Source organism: Chenopodium album, chromosome 19 (assembly GCF_948465745.1).
Source record: "Chenopodium album chromosome 19, dcCheAlbu1.1, whole genome shotgun sequence".
Taxonomy (NCBI): Eukaryota; Viridiplantae; Streptophyta; class Magnoliopsida; order Caryophyllales; family Amaranthaceae; genus Chenopodium; species Chenopodium album.
In genome coordinates this window covers 608421-635847 of record NC_137852.1, presented here as the reverse complement: position 1 = coordinate 635847, position 27427 = coordinate 608421, and the positions used below count along the sequence as shown (strand labels likewise).

Below are 27427 nucleotides of genomic sequence, written 5' to 3'. Positions count from 1 at the left end.
TCACCCGTTTTTTGATTTGATTCAATAATTACGGGTCAAACATTTAGGAGTTGGTGATAGTGGGAAATATAAGGAAATTCCTACTTCCATGTATTATTATTTGGTAGAATTCGAACCCTGGACCTCTAAAGTTTAAGATAAGAACTTTATCAATTGAGCTAATACTTTATTGATGTACCTTGCTTGTTGGGTTCATCTAATTTGCGATGAGACCCTACCATATATGCCCAGTATAACAGTCTAGAGTTAAGTCTATTCAAATGCTAGTACTCGTATTTTTATTTGAATTGTTTTGCTCATTTAGAGAGTTATAAGAAACCATGAAAAGATGTAGATGTTCCCAAATATACCCCCTAACTAGCACTCCGGCCCATCAAGCTCAATTGCTACTTCGTATATTAGACTTGTTACACACGGAGTAATAAACTTATCTCAATCTAACTAGTACAATAACATGTAGTGCTAGGTAACATGTGGGCAGTGATGTAGTATTTCATTATCAACTAATTATTTAGAATTTTAACTAATGTAACTAGATGGAAAATACATTTGCTTTTCTTTAAGTGCAAGCTTTTTAACCAAATAATCAACTAATTAATATTTCCAAAAAAAAAAAAAAAAAAAACTAATTAATATCCATAAGCAACAAAGTTCACATTCACTAAATCAAATTAAAGAAAAGCAAAGGGAAAGTACATTCATTGTTGAACATTTACATCACCTACAACAAAGTACAAACACGACTAAAATTGAAGGCTCACAAACAAGTACCAAACCTTTAATACAACAAGGAAGAGAAACCTAAGCCTAAACATACATTCTATTGGGAGGTAATGAGAAGGCCTATCATCGGAGGAAAGGATCCAAGAAAGACAAGCTTGGTGAGATCCCTAACCTTACGAGTCACGCATGGTAGTCGGTGAGCTAGCCAACTGCACTAGCCTTCTATTTTCTAGAAAACAACATACATATATAGCTTAACACCTACCATATGACCATAATAATTAAGAGCATGCAACTTGAGAAGAAAGTAGCTTGAATTGAAGTGGTGAGCTAGAAGCATAGGTAAACTTCACAGAAGTATATGGATAAATTGGCTCCCCATTTTTCACCACTCCTTTACCCTTTTCCATCTTCAAAATTGGGGGATCAACAGCTTCTTTCAGGGTTCGAATCCCGGTACAAGCAATTTTGATGTTTGATTGAGAGCAGTAACAATTATTGGTAATTGTCACTTTCCATACTGGCCTATTACTCTTATTATTCTTCACAAACTTATTCATCACCTTGGTTTGGTTTAAGCTCATATCCTGCAATGAGCACTGTCCCATACCTGTAAAACCAAATAACCAATAATGTTAATTCTAACGACTTATAACAAGCAATGTCGTACAAGATTTGATCTCACGCCTGTATTACTACCCATTTAAAATGTACTAAAATTAGTTGATATCCACTACCAAACACTCATAATATAATACGGACTTAATTAGCTTGTACTAGTTGTACATTTTACATACCATTAATTTTTAAGCAACTTAATTGAAATTGTATGAATGTAAAACAAGTTACATAACAATTGCAACATAAATATAAATGCATTGTGCAATTAAAAATGTGCATAAATTCCATTAATTATATATACATACCTTGGACCAACAAACTGGAAATTATAACAATGAAGAGAAAATTGATTTTTGCTTCCATATTTTTGTTTTCCTTTGTTTATGATCAATGGAAACTATAACTTTGAACTATATAGTAAAATAGATGGACAAAAAATTAATGAGAATTTATTGAAACAAACAATAAGTGGACCTCCAAAGACTTATGCTTTATTTCAAATGTTTTTACAGGAACACTTGTCTATTGATCCTTGATTCCCAAAAGAAAAAGGAGGATAGATTTTAATTATGAAAGCAGCTCTACTATGTACTCATACACTAATTGCCAAAAATCAAGGACAATGGATGAATCTAGAGCCTTTCAAAAATTATTGGAATTTACTGTTCTTCTTTTGGAAACTTAGGTTGAATTTGGAGTGAGTGTTGTTGGCAATCGGTTATTGGTGGTTAATTGTCGACTGTTTTACTTGATTGGTTATGGCATTGTGTTGCTTGTTTTGACTATGTGTTTATAAATTCCGCCATCACATGCAATAAACACTCTAATAAAGTTATATCTTGAGAAGCATTAAAAAAAAAAAAGGTGATATTAAGGGTATGTTCTCATTGACTGAACTGAACTGAACTGTGCTGAGCTGAACTAAACTGAACTAAACTAAACTGAAATAAATATTTTATAAGAGAAGGAAATTAAGGGCTGAACTGAATTGAATTGAATTTCAACGTAAGAGAACAGGCCCTAAACCTATATAATATCAATTTGACAATTTGTGATCAAATGTCGTCTTGCACTTCTAGCTCATAAAAAATAAAAAAAATAAAATATAAAAAGGTCTTTCAAATATTCCTAGTAAATATTAGGATAATTTCAAGGATCCATTGTTTCTCTAAATCGGCTAAATGACTAAATGGTTATATTTGTTTTACTTTAAACGATTTAAACATTATAGACATTACGGAGTACTTGATTGCTTTTAAGATTTAATTACAGAGTAATTTAAATCTTGATTATGAATTTATGAATAAGGAAAGCTAATACGAAGTAAATTGTTATAATTTTATAAAATTTTAAATATTCAAATTATTACCAACCAAATAAGGATATCTATTGAATCATAAACTCAGTAAACATTTTTTTTCATCAAAATTTCTAGCTAGTTCATAGTAAAAGAGCTAGTCTTTCAAAATTTTAAAGGAGGATAATCTCAAGTTTTTTGTTTGTTTGTTTTTTTTTTTTTTTTCAATCAATCAATCAATCCAATTAAATTTAGACACTGATGGTTGGATCACTTGGATGGTATGCAGCTATGCACTATGCAATAATTTTATTTTACTATAAATAGGAGTAGAGAAGGGTAGAATTTTTTTTTTATACACATCCGCATGGTAGATGCATCCAAAGAAATACTTAATTTGAATGAAATACTTAATTTGAGTAATTACGTTGTGTATATATTTGGGTGTATTACGTTTTACGTGTATATAAATTATCTTTGAGATGGGGTAAAATTAAAGAAGGAAATTAATTGTATATATATACCGTAGCTAAAATAGGAGAGTATATGTATGAGATAATATCATATGAGATACATACTAGATAATACTATCTATTTGATTTGATTTGATTTGATTTTTTTTAATTTGATTTTATGAGCAAATGGAGAAATATTTCTTTAGTTTGATTCCAACAGATCAAAAGAAATCATATTGATATTACTCCATATTGATACACTTTCTGAATTAAACCTCCATATCCTTTTCCATCATAATTACTGGATAATATAGATAGGATATTATGTTTAGGATAATAAATATCAATACTATTAAGGAAATTGTAATGAAATATTGAATTTAAAACATTTTCTAAAAAAATCTCATTAATTACAATGCATGCTTCACTATAAATAGGACATATGCACCATTAGCAAAAACCATAAAATCCTTTCTAAGAAAAAACACAATTTACAAAACATCTATATTTAAATTCTCGTTTATATACTTCCCAATGGCTTCATATGTCAATTTCCTTGTTGCAATTCTCTTTTTTGTATGTCTAATTCAGGGAGGTAAGCGTTACAATTTTTTTTGTTGCAAAATTTTTATTATAGGATCATTATAATCATTAATTTATTATATACTACCTCTGCTTTTTTATAACGTAATTTTTTCGTATAGGAAGTAGCGAGTGCACAAATGCAGATTTGAAACTTGATCAAGCGGCAACCGGAGGAAATGTAGGAGGGAAGCCTGAGTTTAAATTTACTCTAACAAACACTTGTGAATGTGTGTTTTCGAGTATAATATTAGCTTGTGACGGATTTCAAACTCAAGAACCAATCGATCCATCGACTTTGAAACAAGATGGTGGAGATTGTACCATCAATGGTGGAAATCCTATCACTCCTAGTAATGCCCTAAGTTTCAATTATGCTTGGGACAAATCTTTTGATTTCACTTTGAAGAGTGCTCAAATTGCCTGTTCTTAGAAAGATCAAGTTTATATCATGTATGTACACTTGAAAATGTAAAACGTACATTTGCATGATTTGAATAAATCATCAATGGTAATAAGGATTTTTTTTTAGTGTTCTCAATTTAACAAGAAGGGTAATTAAAGAAATACATATGCTATGCCCTATATTAACATAATAGGCAATACGAATGATTATGGTTCGAGAGCAATGCAAAAAAACTCACTTATACACATGTTTAATGACGTTATGAATAATAAATTTAACATACTCGTAAGTGTCCACCAAAATTAAAATTATTATTGCTATATACTAATTATTATTGAAACGTAATGTATACTAGGAAATTGGAAATACATATAAATAAACTTATAATAAACTATCACCTAATTAATCAATAATAAACATCTACTAAGCTACTCGATCGACAACAAGGACAAGAATGTTTCTTCGGAAGCCAATTAAATAAACATTCTCTATGAAATACATGTTTACAACAAGTCATCAATATGATTTCCTCTTCACTTGTCATTTTCTCAAAGCAAATTGAACACATACTATCTTCACTTAATTTCTCTTTTTCTTTTGCTAATAATCTTTCTAGTGTTGGTTTGATCTTTGATAAACTCTGTAATAATGGTGTATGATCTTGCACAACCTTCTTAGCGCGTTTGGATGCTCGTCTCCCATCTTCATTAGAAGAACTATTTGCGTCTTCCATTCGAATCCACAACTTTAAAATATCAACAACATGATTGAATTCTTCTAAATTGTTATCATTAACCTCCTCTAAATCCAAACATGTGCACTTTATGTTACCATCACCCTGTTCTTCAATAAAAGTATAATTAATATCTATATTCACGGGTTGAGGCCGAACAACATCACTAGTAGGTTGTATTAACAGCCGGGGTAGTGCAACTAAGGGCCCGAATAACGGAAGGTATGGATGAAATTGAGTAGGGCTGTCAACCAAGCTTTCCAACTCTAGAGGACTAATCACTTCATCTTGTTGTGCCTCTTCAACCGAAACGTCTTGTAAAAGCCAACCATGATTAGTATTCATATTTTGTTCAACTTGTATAAAAGGTTCAACCAAACGATAAAGATCATTAAGAACAACCTCCTTATGATTTTTAATAGCTTTCTGTTCAAGTTGCACATCACCATCAACATAATCAATGTCAAGATCCGCGACAAAAAAAAGTCTGGGACGACCATGATTAGTCAACAAAGGGCGAAATTTATAGCAACTCATCATATAATCGGCAATTTTTCGAGCTAGTAATTTGGTTGTCTTAGGGTCAAAGACATAAGCTTTGCTAATTATTTGCTTAGCTAAATTAAGTAAATTATTGTTAAAAAGATAACAAAGCTTAAACTCAATGATTATAGGATGAAGGTCATGGTACATTGATGATTTTTCTATGAGATTCGCGGTGAAGTTAAAGGCGAACAAACCTTCATCATGCCTAACAGATTTGTGCTTCTGAGTAGCGACGTCGTTCCATTGAAACAGCCTTAGATTTATGAGCTTTGTTTGTGAGAGTAAACTTGAGGACATATTTATTATAGTGTGTGTGCTTTTTTTTCCTGCGCAAATTAGGAGTTAATAAGATATAAGAGGTCAATTATATTGTGGGAATTTTCATTGGATATACATGAAACATATATATATAGAGAGAGAGTAGAGGCTATAAAAGATAAGTACGTATGTTTTATCATTTTACTTGTTCAATAAGACTCCGTGTTGATGTCGTGTTGTCTTCTTTCCTTTTTTAAATAGGATATTTCTAGAATCTAGATTTCTTTCTTTTTTTTGTGTGAAAAATATAATCTAGATTTCTAAAACACGTATTTAAATTTATAGGGAGTATATTATTTAAACTAAATTGCCTAGAATACCGTACGACATGTCGACATATATACTTTCCTTTACTTTTTTTTGAAACACTTCCTTTATTAATTTAATATTTTTTGAAAGAACTCCTTTATTAATTTAATAAATCTCTGTTAAAATTTTATTTTTAGAATATTGAAGATACTGAAATTATGGCAATAAATGATGTCATATTTATCTATTTATTGAAGGAGATAAATATATTACTCCTTCCGTTTCATAATATTAGTCCCATATACTATTTTGGGCGTTTCAAAAAGATCTACCCATATAGAATATATTCATTTATAACTTGATTATTTGGAATTAATTGATTGTGGATTGATGACATGACTCTAAGTAAGACAATTTTACCTTATGACTTGTGCTTTTCTAATAAAAAGTTAAATAAGGTAAACTAATTAAGAATTATGTTGTACTTTGATGTCAGATTCCAAATATATTTATTGAATATTATGATTAATATTTGTAACATACTTAACTTATTCAATTATATCCTCTAAGCCACGACTTTGAAATTATATCAAAATCTCTGATATTATTCTATGATTTTTTATACATTGATACATGTATTACCACCTAGTACATGTATGGTATGAAGGTATGATACTATATATAACATGATAACCTTTTTTGTTTTGTAATTATTATCAATTAGATTAGTTGGTTGTGCTTTCAAAAAAAAAAAAAAAAGATTAGTTAGTTATAATGTTACTAAATAGGCTATCTAATACACAATTCGCTCAAAATGGGCCAAATATAGCCCAAATTAAATGTAATACGCTTTTCATAATACGTAAGGAGTTTTTTTTTTTTTTTTTTTTTTTTTTTTTTTTTTTTTTTTTAGAGATAATACGTAAGGAGTTCAACATATAAGGTAAGGCCCTGTTTGATTCACCTTAATTTTGCTGAACTGAAATTATTTTTACTGAACTGAACTTATTTTTACTGAACTGAACTTAATTTTACTGAACTGAAATTATTTTTACTGAACTTAAATTATTTTTACTGAACTGAAATTATTTTTACTGATTTTCTATTATAATTCTTCTTTAAAAAAACTGAATTTTACTGAACTGAACTTATTTTTACTGAACTGAAATTATTTTTACTGAACTGAAATTAATTTTACTGAACTAAACTTATTTTTACTGAACTGAAATTATTTTTACTTAATATTATTTTTTTAAGGTGAAGAGAACAGGGCCTAACACTGTTTTTTTTTTTTTCTTTTTTGAAAGAATATCTACTCGTATTATATAAGTCAAAATTTCATGTTCCAAAGAATATATTGAGATATTTGCTTTAAATTCCTACGTAATTTTACCTAATTTTGCTTTTGGTGACAAGGAAATAAATTAGTGTTCCAAAGAAAATCATAATAATAAGCAAACAAAAATAGAACCATAAAAATTTTCAATTTCCTTGCGTGACAGGTTGGATTTAATTTTAACCATTCAACATATAAAAGGAAAATTTACAATTAAGAATATTATCCATCAAAATTGAAAGCCTAATTTAGTTTTACCCTACAAAAAAATGAAACATTATTCTTGCAAATTATCATCAATAATGTTAATCTCTTTTGTTCCCTCAAAAACATGTTCATCTCTTTTGTTATATTTTTCTTGTTACTACATTCTTCAACAAATGCTACCAGCATAATCCCGGATACTTGCAAACAAATTTCAAAGGATGATCCGGATGTAAGGTATGATTTTTGCTTACGGGTACTCGGGTCAAACATACGGAGCTCCGAAGCAACAATCACAATTGAGCAACTAGGTTCTATTTCCTTAAATTTGGGCATATCAAAAGCCATTGCTACAAAATTTAGGATAGAAAATCTCCTAAGAGATAATCCACATACCGACCCGCGTACTATTCGGGTTTTGAAACTATTTTTGGAGCAATATTTGGATGTTATTGTGGATTTAGAAGGAGGGCTTAAAGCCTTACAATCTAAGGATTATTTTGAAGCTAATAATAGGGCAAGTTCGGCCACGATTTCGACTTTAACTTGCAAAGATAATAGAAAGGCAAAGAGAAGGATTCCTATTTTGGTAAAAGAGAATGATGAATTGTTTCAATTGCATTCTATTTCGATTTACATCACCAATATGCTGTTTGAAAGAGATAATTATGGTAGGATGATGAGCTTTTGAAGTGCTAATCAAACCTTTGAATTGGTTTTATTTTCTTGATGAGGGGCTTGAAGGCCCGTGTATGATATGTCACATATTCAAATCTGATCCCCGTCCACGTTTGGTTTAATGGTAATGTCCTTGTGGCTTATTTGGGTCAAAAATAGTATGAGCTTTCCTACACATACCCCAAAAAAAAAAAAAAAAAAAAAAAAAAAAAAAAAAAAAAGTTCTTTTAGCAATGGAAATTTAGAAATTAATAAAGGTATGTATACTAGCTAGAATGTAGATGTTTGTAGAAATTTTTGATATGAGATTGGTGAAAATCAAATTTTACATGCACAAGTGCACAACTTGCCTGCCATGTTTCAAATATTATATCTTTCTTCTTTTGTGGTTTTCATCCAAACTCAATACGAGTACCAGTACTAGTTTTTTTTAACTCCGTAATACTTATTTTTCTCACATTCATAACTTTTTAATAAAATATTAATTAACTCTATTATATTTCTTGTACAATTTTTTAATACTCCAACTATCCATTTACCTCTTAATTTATTTAAGTCAATTACTTAAAACTGTGTTCCGATCAAAGTTTAACATTTATTAAAATACAAAGTACAAGTTGATATCTTGAGATTAAAAATCAAGAAAATCTAACAAAATTGTAAATCGAACTCCCCTAACAAAGATAGATAATTTAAATCATAGAAATTTGCCTTCTTTGATAAAGTTTGTTTCAGTGCTATATATCATTTGGTTTATAAAACATCATTTTAAATTTGATTATGCAAATTTGGTATAAGTAAGCACTAGTGAGTATTGACTAATCCACTAGGAATTTAATACTTTATTTAAGCAAATCCTAATTTTTATTTATATAAAATTTAAATATCCTAATTATTTCATTGGTTGAGTATTTAATCTAATTTATTTATTAAGGTAACCCGGCCCAAAGGATCTTCTTAAAATGGGAATACAACCTTAATGAGTTTGGCCCTTTGATTTTTCAACCAAAATTCGCTTTATTTGTAAATTACTACGTAGTTCTTAACCTATAAATTCTGTAAGAGCGAGAAGAACTCCTTTAATTTTAAATGGCAAAAGGTGGTAAATTTTGGTTTTTCGCAATTCTCATTTTGGGTCTCCTATATTCAGGTACAAACTCTGCTTCTTTTTGGTTTTTGTAATGCTTTTTTTTATATACCTTTTCTTTTGGGAGTTTTGGGCTTTTGGTCATGGAATTTTAGGATGAACCAAATTTTCAATAATCGTGTAATTGTCTGAATTTAATAATTATGTTGTTAATGTAATTGATTTGATGATATAATATTATGTAGAGTAAAAATTAATTTTTAATTGAAGTACTAGAAGCATTTTATGATTTTAATACTCATAAAATTTCGTACTTGAATTTACCAAAATACCTATGCTGCTATGCATGATTCTTCAATAAAAAAAAAATAAAAAAATAAAAAAATAAAAAATAAAAAAAAACCTATGCATGATATACTTTGTTGTCTATGGTTCTATACCAATCATATATATTGAGTAGCCCTCATCCCTAGACGACTATACACCTATAACACTATACCAGTCATATATTGAGTTGCCCTTGTCCTATATATGACCCATCACATTCGTTTATTCACTCTTCCTACTCCGATGAGAGAAATGCATGCATGATAGTTCAAAAAATCTATTTTTGTACCATTAACGCGACTTGTATGTATTGTTGATAACATGTTTGTTTACAAAATTAACAAGGATTCACGTGTGATTTGAACAACATCCAATATGAAGTAGAAAGAAGTGAAAGAGTAATACTAGGGAAACAAGAATGGAACGTGACAATGCTACAAACCTGCCCAAATTGCTCAATGAGTAACATAACATTTAGAAACTGCAACAATTGGCTAACTGTTGAACCAGTTGATCCAACAATTTTCTCTAAAGATGGAGATAAATGCGTTCTTATTGACAATAATATCTTGAAGCCAGGTCAACATGTCAACTTCTCTTATGCTTGGGATACTCCTGTTGTTTGGGTACCAGATCATGCGGTTGTTATTTGCTAGTAAATGTGCTAATTTGCCAGCTTCAATGGAATAAATCTAGTGTTTGTAGTCTTTTACAACAACTTGATCGATCGATATGTATGTTTTTATTGTCATCTACTTGTTTGAGACTTCGAGAGTATATGTTGTGTGAACTCTTTTCCCCGAGGTATTAGTACTTATTTATTTTCATTGCCAATTCAATCATTGCTTCTAATAAATCATATGGTTTTAGAATGAGAAATTTCTAAAAAATGTCTTGAAAATCCGTGATTAAGGGAAGGGATCTAGATACGTGCTAGATGAAAACATGGATAATTATATATTTCAATACTTTTTTTTTGCTTTATATATATTGATTATTCACATTTGTCAATGTACATCTTAAGAGTAAAAATCGAATGAAGATGATACTAAATTGCTAGGAACAAATCCCATTTATAATACCCAATTTCTAGGATCAAATTTCATTTGTACCGCTTTTATACACCAAACAAGACATATTCCATTACTCCGTATATATTGATAAAACAAGAATGATGAAGAAACGGGGAAGAGTATTATTGCTAATAACATGAAGTGGTACACTAAAAAAAGTAATTATTTTTCTAAAATTGGTAACATCACATGGGTTAATACATCAACACTTCAATAATTTTTTTTCTACATTCGTAACAAGCTTAATCCTCGCATTTGAACAAAGACTACCCAACAGTTTTCAGAATCCTCACCCCTTGAAAAGAAAATGGAAAAGGAATAAAAAAAAAGTGTTAAAAAGGGGTTTCTCTATTAAGCTCCTTTCCTCTTCTTAGATGGTGGCTCCTCTCCCTCTTCTTCATCTTCTTCTTCCTCCTCTTCTTCCTCCTCTTCATCTCCACCATCCTCGTCATCATCGTCGTCATCGTCATCATCATCATCTTCCTCCTCATCGTCATCATCATCCTCTTCCTCCCCTTCAACTCCTTCTCCATTGGCCTCTGGCTCTTCCTCAGCATCACCTTCCTCATCATTCACCTCCTCACCTTCGTCCTCACCACCTTCTTCACCACCAGCCTTCTCATCACCTTCAGCATCATCATCGTCGTCGTCATCATCCTCTTCGTCTGCATCTTTATTCTCTGAATCAGGTTTTTTAGTATGGTGGAACTCGGATGATGGAAGCCTGCAAAGACATTAATATTCCAGTTATACGAACTTGCAGCGTCAGCACGACAATAGTTTTTAATCCCTAAAGGCTTACTGACCAATTGAACAAAGCAGGCTCCTGTGGCAGCACAATATCACCTCGTGGCAAAGATCCTAGCTGAAACCAACCAAGTTTCCAAGGATGTATGTCAGTTAAGAAATGTTAAAACATGATAATAACTCTCAAAGATAGACAAGAATAATCAGACGACAAAAAGAAGACTCGGATTTGAAGAAATTAAATTACAAGTACCACAAATTCAAGCAGGAACCAACCAAATTGGGTAGATTAGATCTGCTAGCCTATGGCTCTGTTTGGCAACCAACTAACATTTCAGCAGATATACTCAGGCAAATTCTCTTTTGATATCAAATATTCACACTTGTCACAGTTATAAGACATCTGGGCCAATGTATCCTAGGTTATCCGATTGAGAACATTTCATGATTGAATTGCCTGGATTTGCCAGTCAATCAATGCAAAATCCAGCAGTTCAATTACATAAGCAACTAGCGTCACCTGGCACTATGATTTTATCCCTTGGTCTGGATTGGCTTCACTATTGATTGCCATAAACTAGTTCTATGGAAAAGCCTAGCGTGGATCTGAACTCCACATTTAGCCCCAAATAAAAAGATATGAGAAAGCCCTTAATTGAGGATGATATTGGAAGCGTAAGTATCTTAGCTTTAACTCCATTTAGCATGATTACATAAATATCATAACCCAAAAATCAACCTCTTGATCAATCAATTTTCACAAGAAGTCAAAGAAAAAGCCCTTTATTGATATTACTCGTAATACAATCTCAAAACCAAGGGATGTCATGCCAGTTCAAATTCACATCACAACAAATGATAAACAAGCAGTGACAGTACCATCCAACTGCTGTAACCAGGGATCACAAAATCTTCTCATCCATATATCATTTTAACTCTAATGGGCTTGACAAAAGAACATCTTGGAACATTCAGTGGGGCAATCATCAATTTATATGTTCCACTCTTCCACATAATCACCCATAAGCCTTATTCCACTGCAAATCTCCTTATACATGCCAGATACTCCACTAATTCAAGGGTAGTATTTACGAAGCTATGATGACTGATAATGCCAGACAACCAAACTAAAAAGACATCTAATAGAATGAAGATAGGAGTGTTCTTTAAGCTCAACGAAAACCCACACAACTAAGAAACACTTGCATACGGAAACCTCTCAGTACGATATAAGCTAGGGGTCAAGCTGCATTCCTATAGGATCATTTTGACATAAACAGTACACTCCTACCAGTGTCCAAGTCAAATTTGGGTTCGGCAGCCAGCACATTAGACAAGGGAACCCACACACTATGGAAGGAAGGCAAACCACATTGAATTATGGAGACGGCAGGTTTATTCAAAAGGAACAACAAGGAAGTGCGTAGCAGAAGAAATCAATGGGAAAAGGGGGGAAAAGATGCAAACGCTCAGATGAGCTGACAAGTCAAATCCTTACCCAAAGACAACAATGACTGCTCCCAGCAAAAGCTGGCCTGAACTAGTATTGCACAGTGACCATGTGTCCATGTTTACCTTTATGCTTGCATATTGGTTTTACAACTTCAATGAAATTGTCACTTATCTAAGCAGAGCAAACCACCTACAATTTGACTAGATATGCACCCAGGTAGGCAGTTCTACTTCCACACATTACTCATTGTTGGCAATCCTGCATGAATTTTCTGTCAAGCAATCAAGAACATAAATGATATGAACAGAAAAAATTGACCAAAGTCCTAAACTAAAACCCTCATCACTGCTAGCTGACTCATGGGGAACCACAAATCTTCCACTTTCATCCTTGAAATATTTAAAGTGGGCTTTAGGCCATCTTTGAGAGACAGTCAGCCTCAGATACAGCAGATATCATAAGGCAACAAGGTCTTTCATTAGTATAGCAAAAACAAAAATTGTCAAATCCATCTACTACAAACCACATTTTTTTTGTTAGCTTTGAATTTGAGCTCAAAATATTTCATCACCAACATGAAGTCATAATATAAATGCAGTGAATAAAATATATAAAGAAACATGACAGGCAATTTTTGAAGAACCATAACATAGAACTTAAATCTTCACACTCCTACTAAACATAACACAGCATGAATTTCTATTTGTGTACCTAACATAAGGAAACAATACCTAATATTTGTAGATACTCTGAGCCAAAGTGTGTCCAAACACCCAATATAAGTATTCCTCTTTGTACAGTGAAACAATACTAAATATACAGAACTAACAAAATCACAACATCAAAGGCAATGACCTTTCAAATATGAACCCATGATGAGTCTCAGCCCATAATTACTTGGCCCCTAAAGCCTTGTGGATAATCCTCAAAGACACAACTCAGCTCAAATCAACTTGATTTTACTCTCATAAAGTCATAAACAAAAGCCATAAACACAGTTTCTACTTCTACCCTGCTTGATGATACACCTGAAAAACAATAATGACCTTCCTCAATGTTACTACTGCATAATCCAGAGTACCAAGCTAAACCACCACCAATTACCTTGAGTTCGTCAGTATATACCAGAAACTTCCACCTTACTAGCTCACTTTAAGATATCCTCTACTTTCTTAACTTAGCATATAAAGAGACTTATTTGAGTTATTTCCCTTCTGCTACAAGTCTTTATGAAAACAAAATTCTAAATCAATGTTCAGTAAACTCTTACCAGCCTAGCAGAACTCATTTTTTTCAAGGACCCCATAATAGTTTAGAAAAAAATAACAATATAGTGCCATAGTGGGTCAAACAACCTATAGGCTACAACAAACCGCAAAACCGCTAAGCTTTCAGACACCAATGATCAATCACAACTCCACAAAAATCAACTGTACTGCAACATAAACTAATCTGAAGCCCCAAATCAAGAAGCAATTCTTAAATGACCCAAGAAAGCACTTTTTTTTATTAACATTCTCCTTCCAACCCTCAACAAATCCTGAATACAGGCCAACATTGCCAGAAATATTAGGGTCAATCACAGGAACAAAATGCTTAAATTACCACTATCTGCTCATGAATCAATTCCATCTTCCATCCAATATAACAAACTTTAATTAACTAACCCAAACAAAAACCTCAAAAATGTTACATAATATCCACAAATATAATATATTCCCCAAAGTTTGAAATTTTTTGACTTGTAAGTTACAATTCTTCAACTCAGATCTACACCCAAATATTACAACAAAAATACCCAAATTCCCTTCAAAATTAATTAAAAGGAATTTAAATTTAAAAAAAGGAACATAAAAAATTAATAAAACAAAATAATTCCAATTCTAAGTTTCTAACTACATACACAAACAATAATTAAAGAAATTACACTAAAAAAATGAAAAAAAAATCAGAAAATTCAATTGAAGTAAGCAGGAGCCAGAAACTTTACTAAATTAAGGAAAAAAGTACTAAATTTTGCTCTTAATTACACCCAAAATTAGCAATAAAAACAATTAAATTTCTAAATTAAGCTAAAAGAGAAGTGAAAAGAAGTGAGGAGAGAGAAAGAAAATATATACCATAGCAAGGGCAAAGGAAAGAGACTGAGCAGCAACAGTAGCAACAGTCTCAAGCACAAAACTCCGCAAAACGACATCGTTTGAGCTCGCCATCAACTCCATTGCAAAATTCCTAAGAAAATGGAAAATTGAAAGAAGAGAGAGAAAGTGATGGAGAAAGAGAGAGAAAGAAGAAAGTTGTGAAGAATTGATTCTTTCTTAATTTAATTTGTAGAACCCTAAAAATAGCGGAATCATATGAAGGAGAAACAAAAATAGGGGTTAAATTTAGGGTTTTTCATATACGAGTATTTTTTTTCAAATTAACTTTTTATCTAATCTAATGCTGTGCTGTATTTAAGTTACTTGTACGAATGTTAATTAATTCAGTTGACTTTGACTTATTTCTTTACTCCTTTAGTGATTTCTTACTCTTTATTACTTGTAGTAGTACTTGAGTATTTATTTTATTTCGTTTATTTTGAAAGGAAAAATTGCCCGCAATAATCCCACCTTTTGACCGTCCGTCCAAAATAATTCCACCTATGGATTATTTTTAAATAATCCGACCTTTATAGCTAGTCCGCTCTCAATGGTCCCAAGTGACCTATAACCGGTTGAGTGGGTAAACTTTTTTTTTTTTTAAGTTTTATTTACACGTGTCACAACGTGATTGGTCAAAAAATAAATTTTAATTTTAACTTTGTTTTTAAGAACTGATTATGAATAATTAACATTAATTAACCTTGTCAAAAAAAATTAACATTAATTAATTTATTTTTTTTAAAAAAAAAACTAAAATTTAAACCAACCACCACACCGCCCCACAGCCACCCCAGCCATCTCGCCGCCCCTACCACCAGCCCAGACCAAGCCCAGAACGCCGGCCCCACCGCGACCACACCGCAGACCCCGCGCGCTGTTCTCCGACCCTTCCTACCCTTCCGTCGCCACCAATTCACCACAAGTCCACAACCATTATCGACATCATGGTATGCGAAGAGGAGAAGGGGCAAAATCAAGGCGTGGGAAGGAGATAAGGGATGAGATCGGGGCGTGGGGAAGGGAGGTAGACGGAAAAGGGACCGGAGAAGGGGAAAGGGGTTGGGATCGAGGGTTTGCAAGGTGTTTCCGGCCACTTTTAGTTTCGGGTTTTCGCGGTGGTAGGAGGGGGGTTGGTGGTTCGGGGGAGGGGGAAGGAGATCGTCGGCGCTCCGAGAGAGTTTCTGGGCGGTCGACGGCCTCAACGCAGCGGGACAGGGGACTCCGGTAGCTTGGCCGGTGGGAAAGGGACAGGGTGGTTGCGCTGCGGGGAGGGTGGTTCTGGCTCGTTTGGGGTTTTTCAAAATAAATAATTAATTTTTTCTTTTTTTTTTCTGAAAATAAAAAACTTTTCTTTATTTTTTTTTTGGACCAATCGCAGGCCAACACGTGTCAAGTGACTTGTTATAACAGGTTAGTTGACCGGTTGGGACCATTAGAAGCGGATTGACTATAAAGGTCGGATTATTTAAAAATAATCCAAAGGTGGGATTAATTTGGGTGGACGGCCAAAAGGTGAGATTATTGCGGGCAATTTTTCCATTTTGAAATACGAGTATTTTATTACAGAGTATGATTTCGTATTACTCCGTTTTTTTTTTTTTTGAAATTGTATTTCTCCGTATTTTATTATACAGTACTTGTTATTATTGCCATAAATAAAGATGGAAGATATTTTTGTAAATTTTTGTAATGTACTGTATTAGCTATACAATCGTTTAATTTGAAATATGAGTATTTTATATACAGAGTATGATTTCGTATTACTCCGTATTTTATTATACAGTACTTGTTATTATTGCCATAACTAAGAATGGAAGATATTTTTTGTAAATTTTTGTAATGTGTTAGCTATATAAAGAATTCATTGATCAATTGTTATTTTACTATTTCATCAAATCTTATTCAAAGACTCAACTATTTTCATCAATTAAGATACAAAGAAATACAGAGTACAAATAATCAATCTAAAAAAAGCTCTTTCTAAACCTACTCTATTAGACCCTCTCCAATGGTGAGATTCAAGTAAGTATTTTAAGAGAGAGAGAGTATTTTTTGCAATGTATACCAATAAGTTGGAATCTAAACTTAGCAACTCCAAAAGTTGCTAAGTTTAGATAATTAACTTTGAATCTTATTTGACAAAAAATGTGGACCCTTATCAATATTCTAATATATTTTGTAATTTATTTAAGTTTTACCTTTTTTTTAAAATCTTATAATATTTGATATATTTGGTGGGCCATAAATCGAAAGTGACATTTGCATACTTTTAGAGAGTCTCACCATTGAAAAATTAGACTTCACATGAGTTGCTAAATTAACAAATGTGTATGGTATCACCATTGAAGTTAAAAAACAACTCATTTTGTATTTCAATACTAAAACTTGAGTCTCCCCATTGGAGATGGTTTTAATCTAATGGGTTAGGGTTTAGGTTTATACAGGTATTAAATTTTTTCGTAGGCCATCTATTTAATAAAAATGCTTCTAGAAGTTGCTATAAACATTAACAGAGAAAGTGAAGGAATTAGGGATGACAAGTGAATTAAGGCCGTGGGATAGATTTCAACGGCTACGATTGAATGTGATAAATTGATGGTGACGTAATAAATTAACCGTAGGTAGAAATGTGAGCGTGTGACATGTAAGAGAATTCTTAGGAAGAGTCACATGTCAACTGGGGCCCACCTACATTTGTTCTTAGTTAAGTTTTTTATTTTGTCTTTTTAATATATATCCCTTTTACCAGTCCCAAACCTCATTTATGCAACGGTACTCTACTACTCCGTAACGGTTATGAGATTATAATATGGAGCACACCGTGCGTCTCATTACTTACTTCCTTCGTTTTATAATAAATAACATGGACAAATTTTTTTTAAATCATAAAATAATCGTATATACAGAAACATGGACAACAATTATATACGGAGTAGTATATGTTTTATGATAATATTTGTTTTTAATAAGCTACTAAAACAAAGGTTAAATTAATATACGATGATTCTATGTTTAAAAAAAATGGTCAAATTTATTAATTATTGTGGAATAGGTGGAGTACTTTTTGGGTAGGTTTGTGAGGATGTCGATCGAATTGGAACCTCGACTAGTTTCAAATTAGTGGATAAGGCTCCTTGCCTCTTTGAAAGATGTGAAGAAGGACGAGAGAATCCCCACCACGTAGAATTGTAGATATCGATCTAATTTTCTTAGATTATGAAATACAATTCTTACCACTATGCCAAGTACTCCATTACTTTTCCCCTCAAAAAAAGTACTCCATTACTTTTAATTTAGTAGTTTAGGTGTTAATCTCACTTATGCTCATAAAAACAAAGTACACTATGGGTTAAATAGTTGGTGAGTCCTATAGACTATAGAGAGTTCTAACTTGAAAAGATTCTATTAAATCTATCTTTTTATCAAACATATGTTCTTTTTGTTTAATTTTTACTTATTTGAGATTTAGTGAAATTATTTTAGTAATAGTTTTAACTTGAATATTTATTATCTCATAAACTTCTAAGTCCTAACTTAACTTTTTTTAAATCTATATAACATATGAGCTTTTTTTTTTTTTTTAGGTTGTTTTTTTTGTTTAATCTCAAATGTAAGCTATCCATGGATAATCATCACTTGTAACATTGAAAGCTTATTCCTTTAATTGGTTATAGAATGAATCCTCTTACATAAAAATTTGTACAATAAGTCAAACTCTCATAACAACCTAACACTTGATCAGGTTCTTTTAATTTAAGCTATGCACTTCACATTCTTTTTATTTTAAACAGAATGTTCATTCAAGACTAAAATGCACCTCATCTAGCTACTCGCAATTTGGCTTTAATTTGCGATCTACTCTCACCTTTCAACTATCTAGGTTTTTTAATGTTCAACTACTCTCAACTAATGTTATAATTCTGCACCAAAAAAATTAAATAAATAAAAAAAAAAAACTAATGTTATAATTGGTCATAACAAACACAATCTTCCCACACCTACAAATGAGACAATAAATCAATGATACAGGATTTAAAGTTTAATCGAGCACATTAACAAAACAAACTTCAATTCAAGAAATACAAATAAGACTTTGGACTACTTTTTTTCCACTATAATTTTTATATCAAATCAAAATGTATTCAAACAACTATAATCTACCAACTTTTATGCAACAAATAATTATCAAAGTATAAATTCAATTGTTGTAATTGGCTGACAAATTAATCAATTCCGCTCAAACATTAATGAGTTTCTCTCCTAAATTGGTGTAAGATTAGTTGGGAGTTTTGAATGAAATTTTTTGCATTAATTTTCTGTACTTGTTTTTGTTTGCCTAGAATTATGATTTGGGTTTTGCTTCAATTTGCTGTCTAAATGCAGTAATCAGAATTTCATAGGTACTAATCTTGTAGTTCAATGGTTTATTTACTTGAATTATTTGCCCGTTTGGCCAGCTTAAATAATTAAAACTCTAAAAGGTTCGAGTTTTATGAAAAAATCAATAGAACCATTAGATTTTGTTGATTAATGTTACATTGTGACAATCTTTTGTGTATAGTTGCTAATTTGGGAAATAGTTGTTTCATTACTAGTTTTAGGTGTTAATCATGAAATTGAAAGCAAAACTGATTGATTTAATGTACTACAAGTCTACAACTACTGTAGCGGGTGACTTGTTAAGGGTTTTAATCACTGCATTATTGCTCTCATACCTATTATGACTGGAGGTTAACAATACATACAAGAATTTGATGAGTTACGCGACTATTTTTTAAGTATAGGTACTGGATTTTAAACTGGTAGTAATCATTTCTATTTGGTTTGTGGCACCATATTAGTCATACTTTGAGGGTGCAGACTTCAGAATGGTTCTGCATTGCTTATTAGATACCGATTCAGGGTGCAGAGTAAGGGCAGGGATTAAAGGTTTATAGCCCCTTGATTGTGTTATCATAGTAGTATATAGACGCGCATTTTGACTGTTTTTTAACATTCATAGAAGCGGATTTATCTTAAAGCCAAATGTATGTCAAAGTATGGTTTATTTTAATGAAGGCCTTAAAGTGCTTTTAGCCAATGAAACTGTGATGATACTCCAAGCTTATAATCGTCTGTTCCTAGCATTGAAGAGGCCAATTCAGGAAATTTAGTGTAATGCTGAGGAAACTGCCCTGAGTAACTACCGGAAAAGTGAGAACTACTTCTTGCTGGATTGCTTTTGAATTATGTAAAGGAAGTTTAACAAGAAATGTAGGAAAAGAGGGCATACGCTTCCTATGATCTTGGATATTTTATTTTTAAGCATAAACTTTGATCACTTCACTTGGCTCAATAAGAGTTGTGCCTTTCATTTTTGCTTATTTCTGTGCATGTGTGTTTAACACATACAATTCTTTGTGCTTACTTAGCCGCGGATGTATGATGACTTGTGAGATTGAGTGCAAGATCCAATCGGAGACTACATTGTGGATATGTCGTGCAATGCAATAAAATAGATTTCATTAAGATACCTCAATCTTTCACTAGAATGTTCAATGAGAACTTCAGTGGTAAGATCTTTGACATCCTATTTAAAGTGCCAACTCATGAAGGTGGATAGTGACACTAAGATGTATGTGAATATGATTGTCTACAAAAAGGGGGAAGGAATAAGAATCCATTGGTAAAAGAGGAGCTGCCTGTTTGCTGTCTTACTCGTCGTGGATGTTTCTTATAGAAGGAAGTGTGTACTGAATATGATACCTTAACTCTGGCACATTCATGCAATTTTGAGAAGATGCAGTAGTTTATGAACATTCATGCTTGATCAGAGCTCAGAAACTGTACTATTGATGTTTTGCATTGATATTATGAACCGTCTGTTGTATACTGATATGATGGTATCCATTTCTCTAGGTTCTGTTTTTTGTAAAATAGAGCTAAATTATCTTACAGAACCCACCATCCCCCCCCCAAAAAAAAGCTGAAAAAAGTGAGAAAACGACTGCATTAGAGGTATCAAAACTTGGAAAGGTGCATAATACCTAATTTATAGCTGATGAGAAAGGCAGCTAGTCTCAGATAATGATAGTTAGTAACACCATTACATGATGAAAGGCGACTAATCAGAAGGCATCCAAATCTGTATTTGGTAGAAGGTTTTGTTTTTAGTTTTATAAGGTAATCATATAACTCTAGATTTCTGTATGGTTATATAAGACAGGAAGCCTACAAAATTGATGGGTTACCTTTCACAAAGGCTAATTACTTGATTTCATTTGCTGTTTAATTAAGTAATACCTACAGAAGGCTTTGCTTAAAACTCTCTTAAACTAACCAATTATCTTTGATTTGTTTCTTGCACTTCCTTATTCATTTTCTTAATCTTGTTATTATTTTCGTTTTTCTTATTTCCTTGAACTGTTATTCTGTTAAACCACAAAATGGGCAGTGAATACAGTTCCAGAAAACACTTGTATGATATCAGCAAGTCAAAGAGAACCAGAAGAGCGACGTTGTATCTGTCTACAGTTGAAGAAGATGTCGTCGCTCCAAATCTTTCAAGAGGTCCTGATCAGAAGAATGAAAATGATCAAACTCAGACCAGTGAAGGGCAGAAGAATGACCATGTAAAACTCAAGCAGCTCATTAGTGTTGATGGCAAAGCAGACGACACAACTGATGGAAAAGATAAAGGTAGGGCTATACTTGGCCAGTATTTCGCTGATGAGAAGCAACTTCAACTGGTAGTAAAACAGCCTGATGATGGCCGTCAAGGAGTGAAACTCAAAAAATTTGTCAAGCGGTATGTTAAGGCACTAAGCCAAATGGTCAAATCTAAGCGTAACCAGCAACGCCTAGAGAACCCTGCTATCCGCCTTACTATGTAAATCAAAAGGCCAAACATCTGAAAATTTAATAGCAGATATATAATAGCAGATACATAATCTTCCTATTTCAGAGTGATTTCTTCATCAATATTGTTATGACTTGAATAAAGCAAATTTTGTAATTTCACATATTGTACCCTTGCACCTGTACTTTGCAGATTCGAGTGCAGATGAAAGTTTCAGCTTGCTACAAAATATTGGTGTAACATAGAATCTCAATTTTTATTGAAAGAGATTATAGAAATTAAGAGCACAGGGTCATAGAAATTTAATCTTGCACATATACAGAAATAGGTGTACAGCTACTAGTTCTTTTACTGTCTGATACCACTGAAACCGAGTACTTCTCACATAAACTTGTAGCTACAATGCCTAACAGCAACGCAAAAAAAATCACCTTAAAATCTTGAAATTCAATAACCTTAATAATCTGGGGATTCGTTAAAATAGTTTACGAGTAAAGACGATGATGATGATGGTATCAGGGTTGAAGCCCACAGCCCAGAAGAGTTCAATCTACATATAAGACAAACAAAATTTTCCTCTTCGCCTGTAAAAATTTGGATCTTGTAATCTTGTAATATACTACATCAGTGTAGGTCTTTTGGTAATTAGATATAGGTAAAATTCTTATACTTGATGCTTAGTGGTTGCAGAATTGCAGTAATTGTTAATTTGCAAAAGGGTTCAGAGTTTCAGTGTTTATTAGACTTCTCTTGCCTTGAAGCACTGCTTCTAAAAATCATGCATCGTTATCAGTAGTATGGAAAATTTTGGATGTATTGGCACATAGTTGGCTATCAATTAATGGTAAATGTAGATGATTTCCTCAAGGTTGTGAGCTTCTACCTTGGCTGAACTAGATAGATTACCTTATTGTTAAAGGAACCTATCTACTTCCGTCAGCAATTAGTCAATGGTAAAACTAAAATCCGAAGATAAATAAACAGAAATATATAGATACACCGCAAATAGGTGAAAATCAGAAGAATTGGCAATCAAACCCATCTGAACAAATTGCCTTCAGGACAACTATTTCTGGAAAAAGTTTCATTATTAATAGACTTGATTGAGCTACGGTACGAATCGAAAACCAAGTTTTGGCTTTGAAGGATGAAAATCAAAAATCAAGTATACACATTCCTCCAAGATAGCTAAAATGCATAGCAGGAAATAGATAGTCCTTGAAGTTTTGGCTTTGAAGGATGAAAATCAGAAATCAAGGTTCTACCTTGGCTGCTGCTGAAGCATAGCTTACACTACTGTCTCTCATGCTCTTGCATTGGCTTGACTGTTCATACCGCAAAAATTTAATCTTTATCTTCGTGGCAGAGTTCGTCAACATCTGAAAATATAGATGTTGGAAATTATATGAGAAAGTAAACAGTTAAGCCCACCTCAAGCATTAAGACTGCCAACTTAGCTGTAATTATAAGAGAGGAGAAAAATAACTGCCACCAAGCTGAAGTAATTGAAGGAGAAAGTAAACACGTGGATTGGTTCTTAGTTGAATTCAGTAGAGTACTCCACAACGGTACTTACATGGAGAAAAACACTAATTGGATGACGACCACAGATGGTGTTTTCATATTTGACTAAATACTGCTTGAATGCATTCGGATCTCCTGTTTCTATAATTTCCATCCCCATACGATCCAATGCTTCAATGGACTTGTGGATGGCTCCATGTTTCTTGTCATAGTAAGTGTAGTTGAAGCTAAAGCAAGGAAGAAATAGTAGGGGCTTTTAGTATTTAGGAACAGAACTAAGAATATACTTAGAAAAATCTGACATCATATCAGCCAAAGAGAAGTAAGAACTGTGTGAATGGACATACCGAGATCCCCAGTGACAGAAGTCCGAGGATACTGAGAAAAAATTGCTAGTATCATCCACGTATTTAGCTAGCAATCGGCCATACATGGCTTCACTTTCAGCACTAACAGCACCAACTAAAATTGGAACAACTTTTACTGAATGTCTGCAATATTATTATCAGATGGTGAGACTCATGGTGTGGTCCATAGAAGAGACTGGCATAAAGATATGAGTTACCCTTCAAATACTTTAGCAAGATAAGGCAAGTGCATCTCCATGCTGTGCTCAGCCTCATCAACCCGAATATCCATCATTTCAAATTCCCCAGTTGCCTTAAGCTCCTCAATGACTGATTGAATAATAAAAAACGAATAAAAGGGAATTCTCTTCACAAAATCAAGGAAATTTGTAGAAGTGGGAAATAAATACACGCCGTTCCTTGGAACCATCCCAACAAATTAATGTACAATAGTATACTAAAAAGATGGTGTCACCGAGCTTTCCTCATTAAGAATCTCTAACAGACTTCACCCCCTCACCACCCCCTCCCCCCCACCCCCCTCCCCTCCCCACACACACACACACACATCTTTCATAAGATTCACAAAATACAGGTGAGGGAAGTTTAAACCAACACAATTACCATTCTACTTCCATTAGTGCATGAAAGCAAAATTCTGTTGCTAAAAGAATCTACAAATATTCTCCCCCCTCGCCCCCCCCCCCCCCCCCTCCCCAACACACACACACACACACAAATGACAACTATAGACTATTAAACCAAATTTTATATTTTCAGTTATTAAGGTTTACAATAAGTTTCCTAGGAGATTACAGAAGATAGCATATATTTGGTGAAATACTTCCATTACCAAAGGATTTTCCCATGCTTCTAGAGAGAAAATAATAACTAGTTTATCTATGAAAAAGTCGAGAAAATCACCCAACACTTTAATGAAAAAAGACGCCATGGATAATACCAATTTTCATCACAGTTTCAAGAAGACATTTAATTAAACCAGTTCAATCACACTAGAAGAGACAATAGAATTAAAAAAGAAAGAGACTATTGGAAATGCTTGACCATACCTTCCAAATCAATGGGCAGATCTCCAATTGGAGTCTTGTAGACAGTGGCTCCAGAAAGAGCACATTTTGGAGTATAGTAGTGATGCGAGGGACCCAAAAGGAACACCCGTGAACTGGATCAACAAACATTTTTTTTTAAGTTAAAAAGCAGCACATCAAATGGTAAGCCCCTCATTATCACCACAAAAAAAAAAAAAAAAAAAACATCATTAATCTGAAAGTATAATACAGGTATATAGCACTAAAAAAAGAGGTGATGACACATAACAATTGAGTTATGAAGTAAAAACTCACATGCTTGTGGGATCTATGTTGCCAAATGCATAAGCTGCAGCACGACCCGAATATGAATATCCTGCATGCCTGGTCATATGGAGGCATTACCAAAAGTGAGAATTATGTCCATCATAGTATTTAATGTCATTTAAATGAGGGTGAAACAAGAAAAAGACTTACGGAGCAATAACACCTCGTACATCAGAAGATTTGCTAAGATCAGCTTCATTTAGCCAGTCTTCAAGTTCTTGAGCTAATTTGCTAGCTGAATAAGAAATATAAAATCTGCTTAGAAAAGACGATCACTTTAAAGACAAAGTCCAACTGTACAAATTTATTTCATTCTTAAAACCACTGCTCTACTGATTTTCTAGGAAATAGCACAAGCTTAATAATGACGGAAGCAATTCTACGATGAAAACTACCTATGTCATTCATACTCCTCATGTAGAATTGTGTATCCAAGTTACAAGACTTACACACTAGAACGGAAAGGTAAAATATCACCCTAGTATAACTAAACTTGAACCTCCCGCTACAAAAAGATAAGTAGCTAAGTTTACTTCTCTAATCGAGTTTAGACCCTTAAAAAAATCTCACTAATTACTCCAAACACCTAAAGTGATACCACCAGGCAAACATCAAATTGAAACACTCTTATTTAAGCATATCTCCTCAAATATCCATAGATGTAATGTAGTACTTTCTATAGCCACCATTAATTTAAATTGAAGCCATTTACTCCAAGAACATATTTTAAATTATAGAAATTAAGCAATATAGAGGAAATTATTGAAATTAGTAAAAGCAGTTCGCGGTAGTACACATAGCCTATAACTCTATATATGCATGCAACAAGCAATTAAAACTAACTCAGTGGACTAGAATCGGAAATTTCACTTTAACTCACCACACAAAACAGCTCAATTGCACTAAAATTTCTTTACATGCTTAGCTAGGTTTAGTAAACAAATGTTTATTACAAACATTTTAAGCATTAAATATGTCCTGCAAATCCACAACAATCAAACACATTCAAAACCCAGAAACATCAATGCAAACAATCCTAATTCAGCAATTTCAGAACAATTTCAGAACAAAGTTTGACAATATAAGCATCATAACTAATAAACAATCAGCTACTAATCTTAATATTTATTATCAAATCATCCCACTTTACCTAATTTCTCATATGATACTTATAATCAGTTTTCAATACCCTTGATTGTATTTAATTTTTTTTATAATTCAATTGAGCTCAAATTCATACCATACTTCTAATCACATAAACCAAGCTCAAGATTCCATAACCAAAACACCCAGAAACAAGAAGCATCAAAGATTAAATATTTAGTCAAAATCAAGGTTTTTACCTTCACTACAGTTTTAGCATTAAAGTAAAGAAGGGATATTATAGAAAATAAAAAATAAAAAATAAAAATAACCCAAAACAATTAAAGAATCAAAGAGCAAAATATGGAGAAGAATTGAAGAAAATAAAGAAGGAAGAAACATACGATTGTTGGTGTACCAAGAACCAGCGTGAGAAGCTCTTCTTGCTATCTCCATTGCCAAATTCAGAAGGAGAGAGAAAATTTAGAGATGAATCGGAATAAGTAGTGAAGATTACAGATTCTTCTGTTTGCCTTTTTTGATTGATTTTAATACCAATTCTTCTCTTCAGTTACAAGAACGTTTTTGCTTTTTCGTCATTTTAACCTTTTTTTTTTAACTTTGTATTTTTTGTACAACCAAAAAGCTTAAATACGCACCTTTTTTTTTTTTTTTTTTTTTTAATAACTTAAATCTGTTTTTTTTTTTTTTTTGATGCAAAAGAGGGGCTAGGCCCCGGGAAAAAACAAACTAAAACAAACTAAACAATAATTAAACGTGGCAAAGCCACCCCAACGATGTCATCATGTAGAATACGGCCTAACTCAGTAGGCGGGAATTGAATCAACTCTGTATTGTTGTTCTGGACGACACCCTGGTTGGCTAGCCAATCCGCTGCTCTATTCGCTTCACGATAAATATGCCTCACTTGCACCTGCCAATTTGAATCCTCAATGAGCTGCTTGCATCTTCTTATTATGTGTACCCCTTGGCCTCGGTGATTATCTTCATTATTCAGAGCATCAACTACCACCTGACTATCCAATTGAACTTGGATTCTGGCTGCCCTCATGCGCTTAACTTAAATCTGTACGTACTTCGTATTTCTGTATATGCAGCCTTAAGATTTTGAAACCAAAAAGTCAAGTTAATCAAGAAGTGCTTTTTTTAAGTTTTTTTTTTTTTTAGAGAAATGAACAACTATATTATTTAAACTAGAAAATGTAATAACCAAAAATCATTCAATAGGTTCCGTTTAATTAAAAGGAATAGAGTAGATT

General features: G+C 32.7%; 4 protein-coding genes and 1 long non-coding RNA gene across 6 annotated transcripts; 2 read left to right on the top strand and 3 right to left on the bottom strand.

The window, feature by feature from the left end:
* Positions 1-671: 671 nt before the first annotated feature.
* On the bottom strand, positions 672-1755 carry LOC145595948 (uncharacterized). The gene is made up of 2 exons (XR_014103046.1): positions 1650-1755; positions 672-1333 (listed from the first exon to the last, which is right to left on the bottom strand). It is a non-coding gene; the product is annotated as an uncharacterized LOC145595948 (long non-coding RNA).
* Positions 1756-3630: 1875 nt separating this feature from the next.
* LOC145596050 (TPD1 protein homolog 1-like) lies at positions 3631-4111 on the top strand. Its single transcript, XM_081652482.1, has 2 exons — positions 3631-3691; positions 3801-4111. The coding sequence occupies exons 1-2, from the start codon at positions 3631-3633 to the stop codon at positions 4109-4111; spliced, it is 372 nt and encodes a 123-aa protein (XP_081508608.1).
* A 6669-nt stretch (positions 4112-10780) lies between these two features.
* LOC145594818 (uncharacterized) lies at positions 10781-15171 on the bottom strand. Its single transcript, XM_081651154.1, has 3 exons — positions 14956-15171; positions 11442-11500; positions 10781-11359 (listed from the first exon to the last, which is right to left on the bottom strand). Exons 1-3 carry the CDS (start codon positions 15055-15057, stop codon positions 10987-10989), a joined length of 534 nt encoding a protein of 177 aa, XP_081507280.1. The 5' UTR covers positions 15058-15171; the 3' UTR covers positions 10781-10986.
* A 6233-nt stretch (positions 15172-21404) lies between these two features.
* LOC145596049 (uncharacterized) lies at positions 21405-21851 on the top strand. The gene has a single exon (XM_081652480.1). The coding sequence runs from the start codon at positions 21405-21407 to the stop codon at positions 21849-21851; it is 447 nt and encodes a 148-aa protein (XP_081508606.1).
* Positions 21852-22790: 939 nt separating this feature from the next.
* On the bottom strand, positions 22791-26667 carry LOC145594846 (uncharacterized). Of its 2 annotated transcripts, XM_081651188.1 has the most exons (8): positions 26552-26667; positions 25215-25299; positions 25053-25121; positions 24759-24871; positions 23907-24018; positions 23689-23832; positions 23394-23568; positions 22791-23196 (listed from the first exon to the last, which is right to left on the bottom strand). In XM_081651188.1, exons 1-8 carry the CDS (start codon positions 26601-26603, stop codon positions 23071-23073), a joined length of 876 nt encoding a protein of 291 aa, XP_081507314.1. In that variant the 5' UTR covers positions 26604-26667; the 3' UTR covers positions 22791-23070. The 2 variants fall into 2 exon arrangements, with proteins under 2 accessions (XP_081507314.1, XP_081507315.1); XM_081651189.1 differs by lacking the exon at positions 25053-25121.
* Positions 26668-27427: the final 760 nt, after the last annotated feature.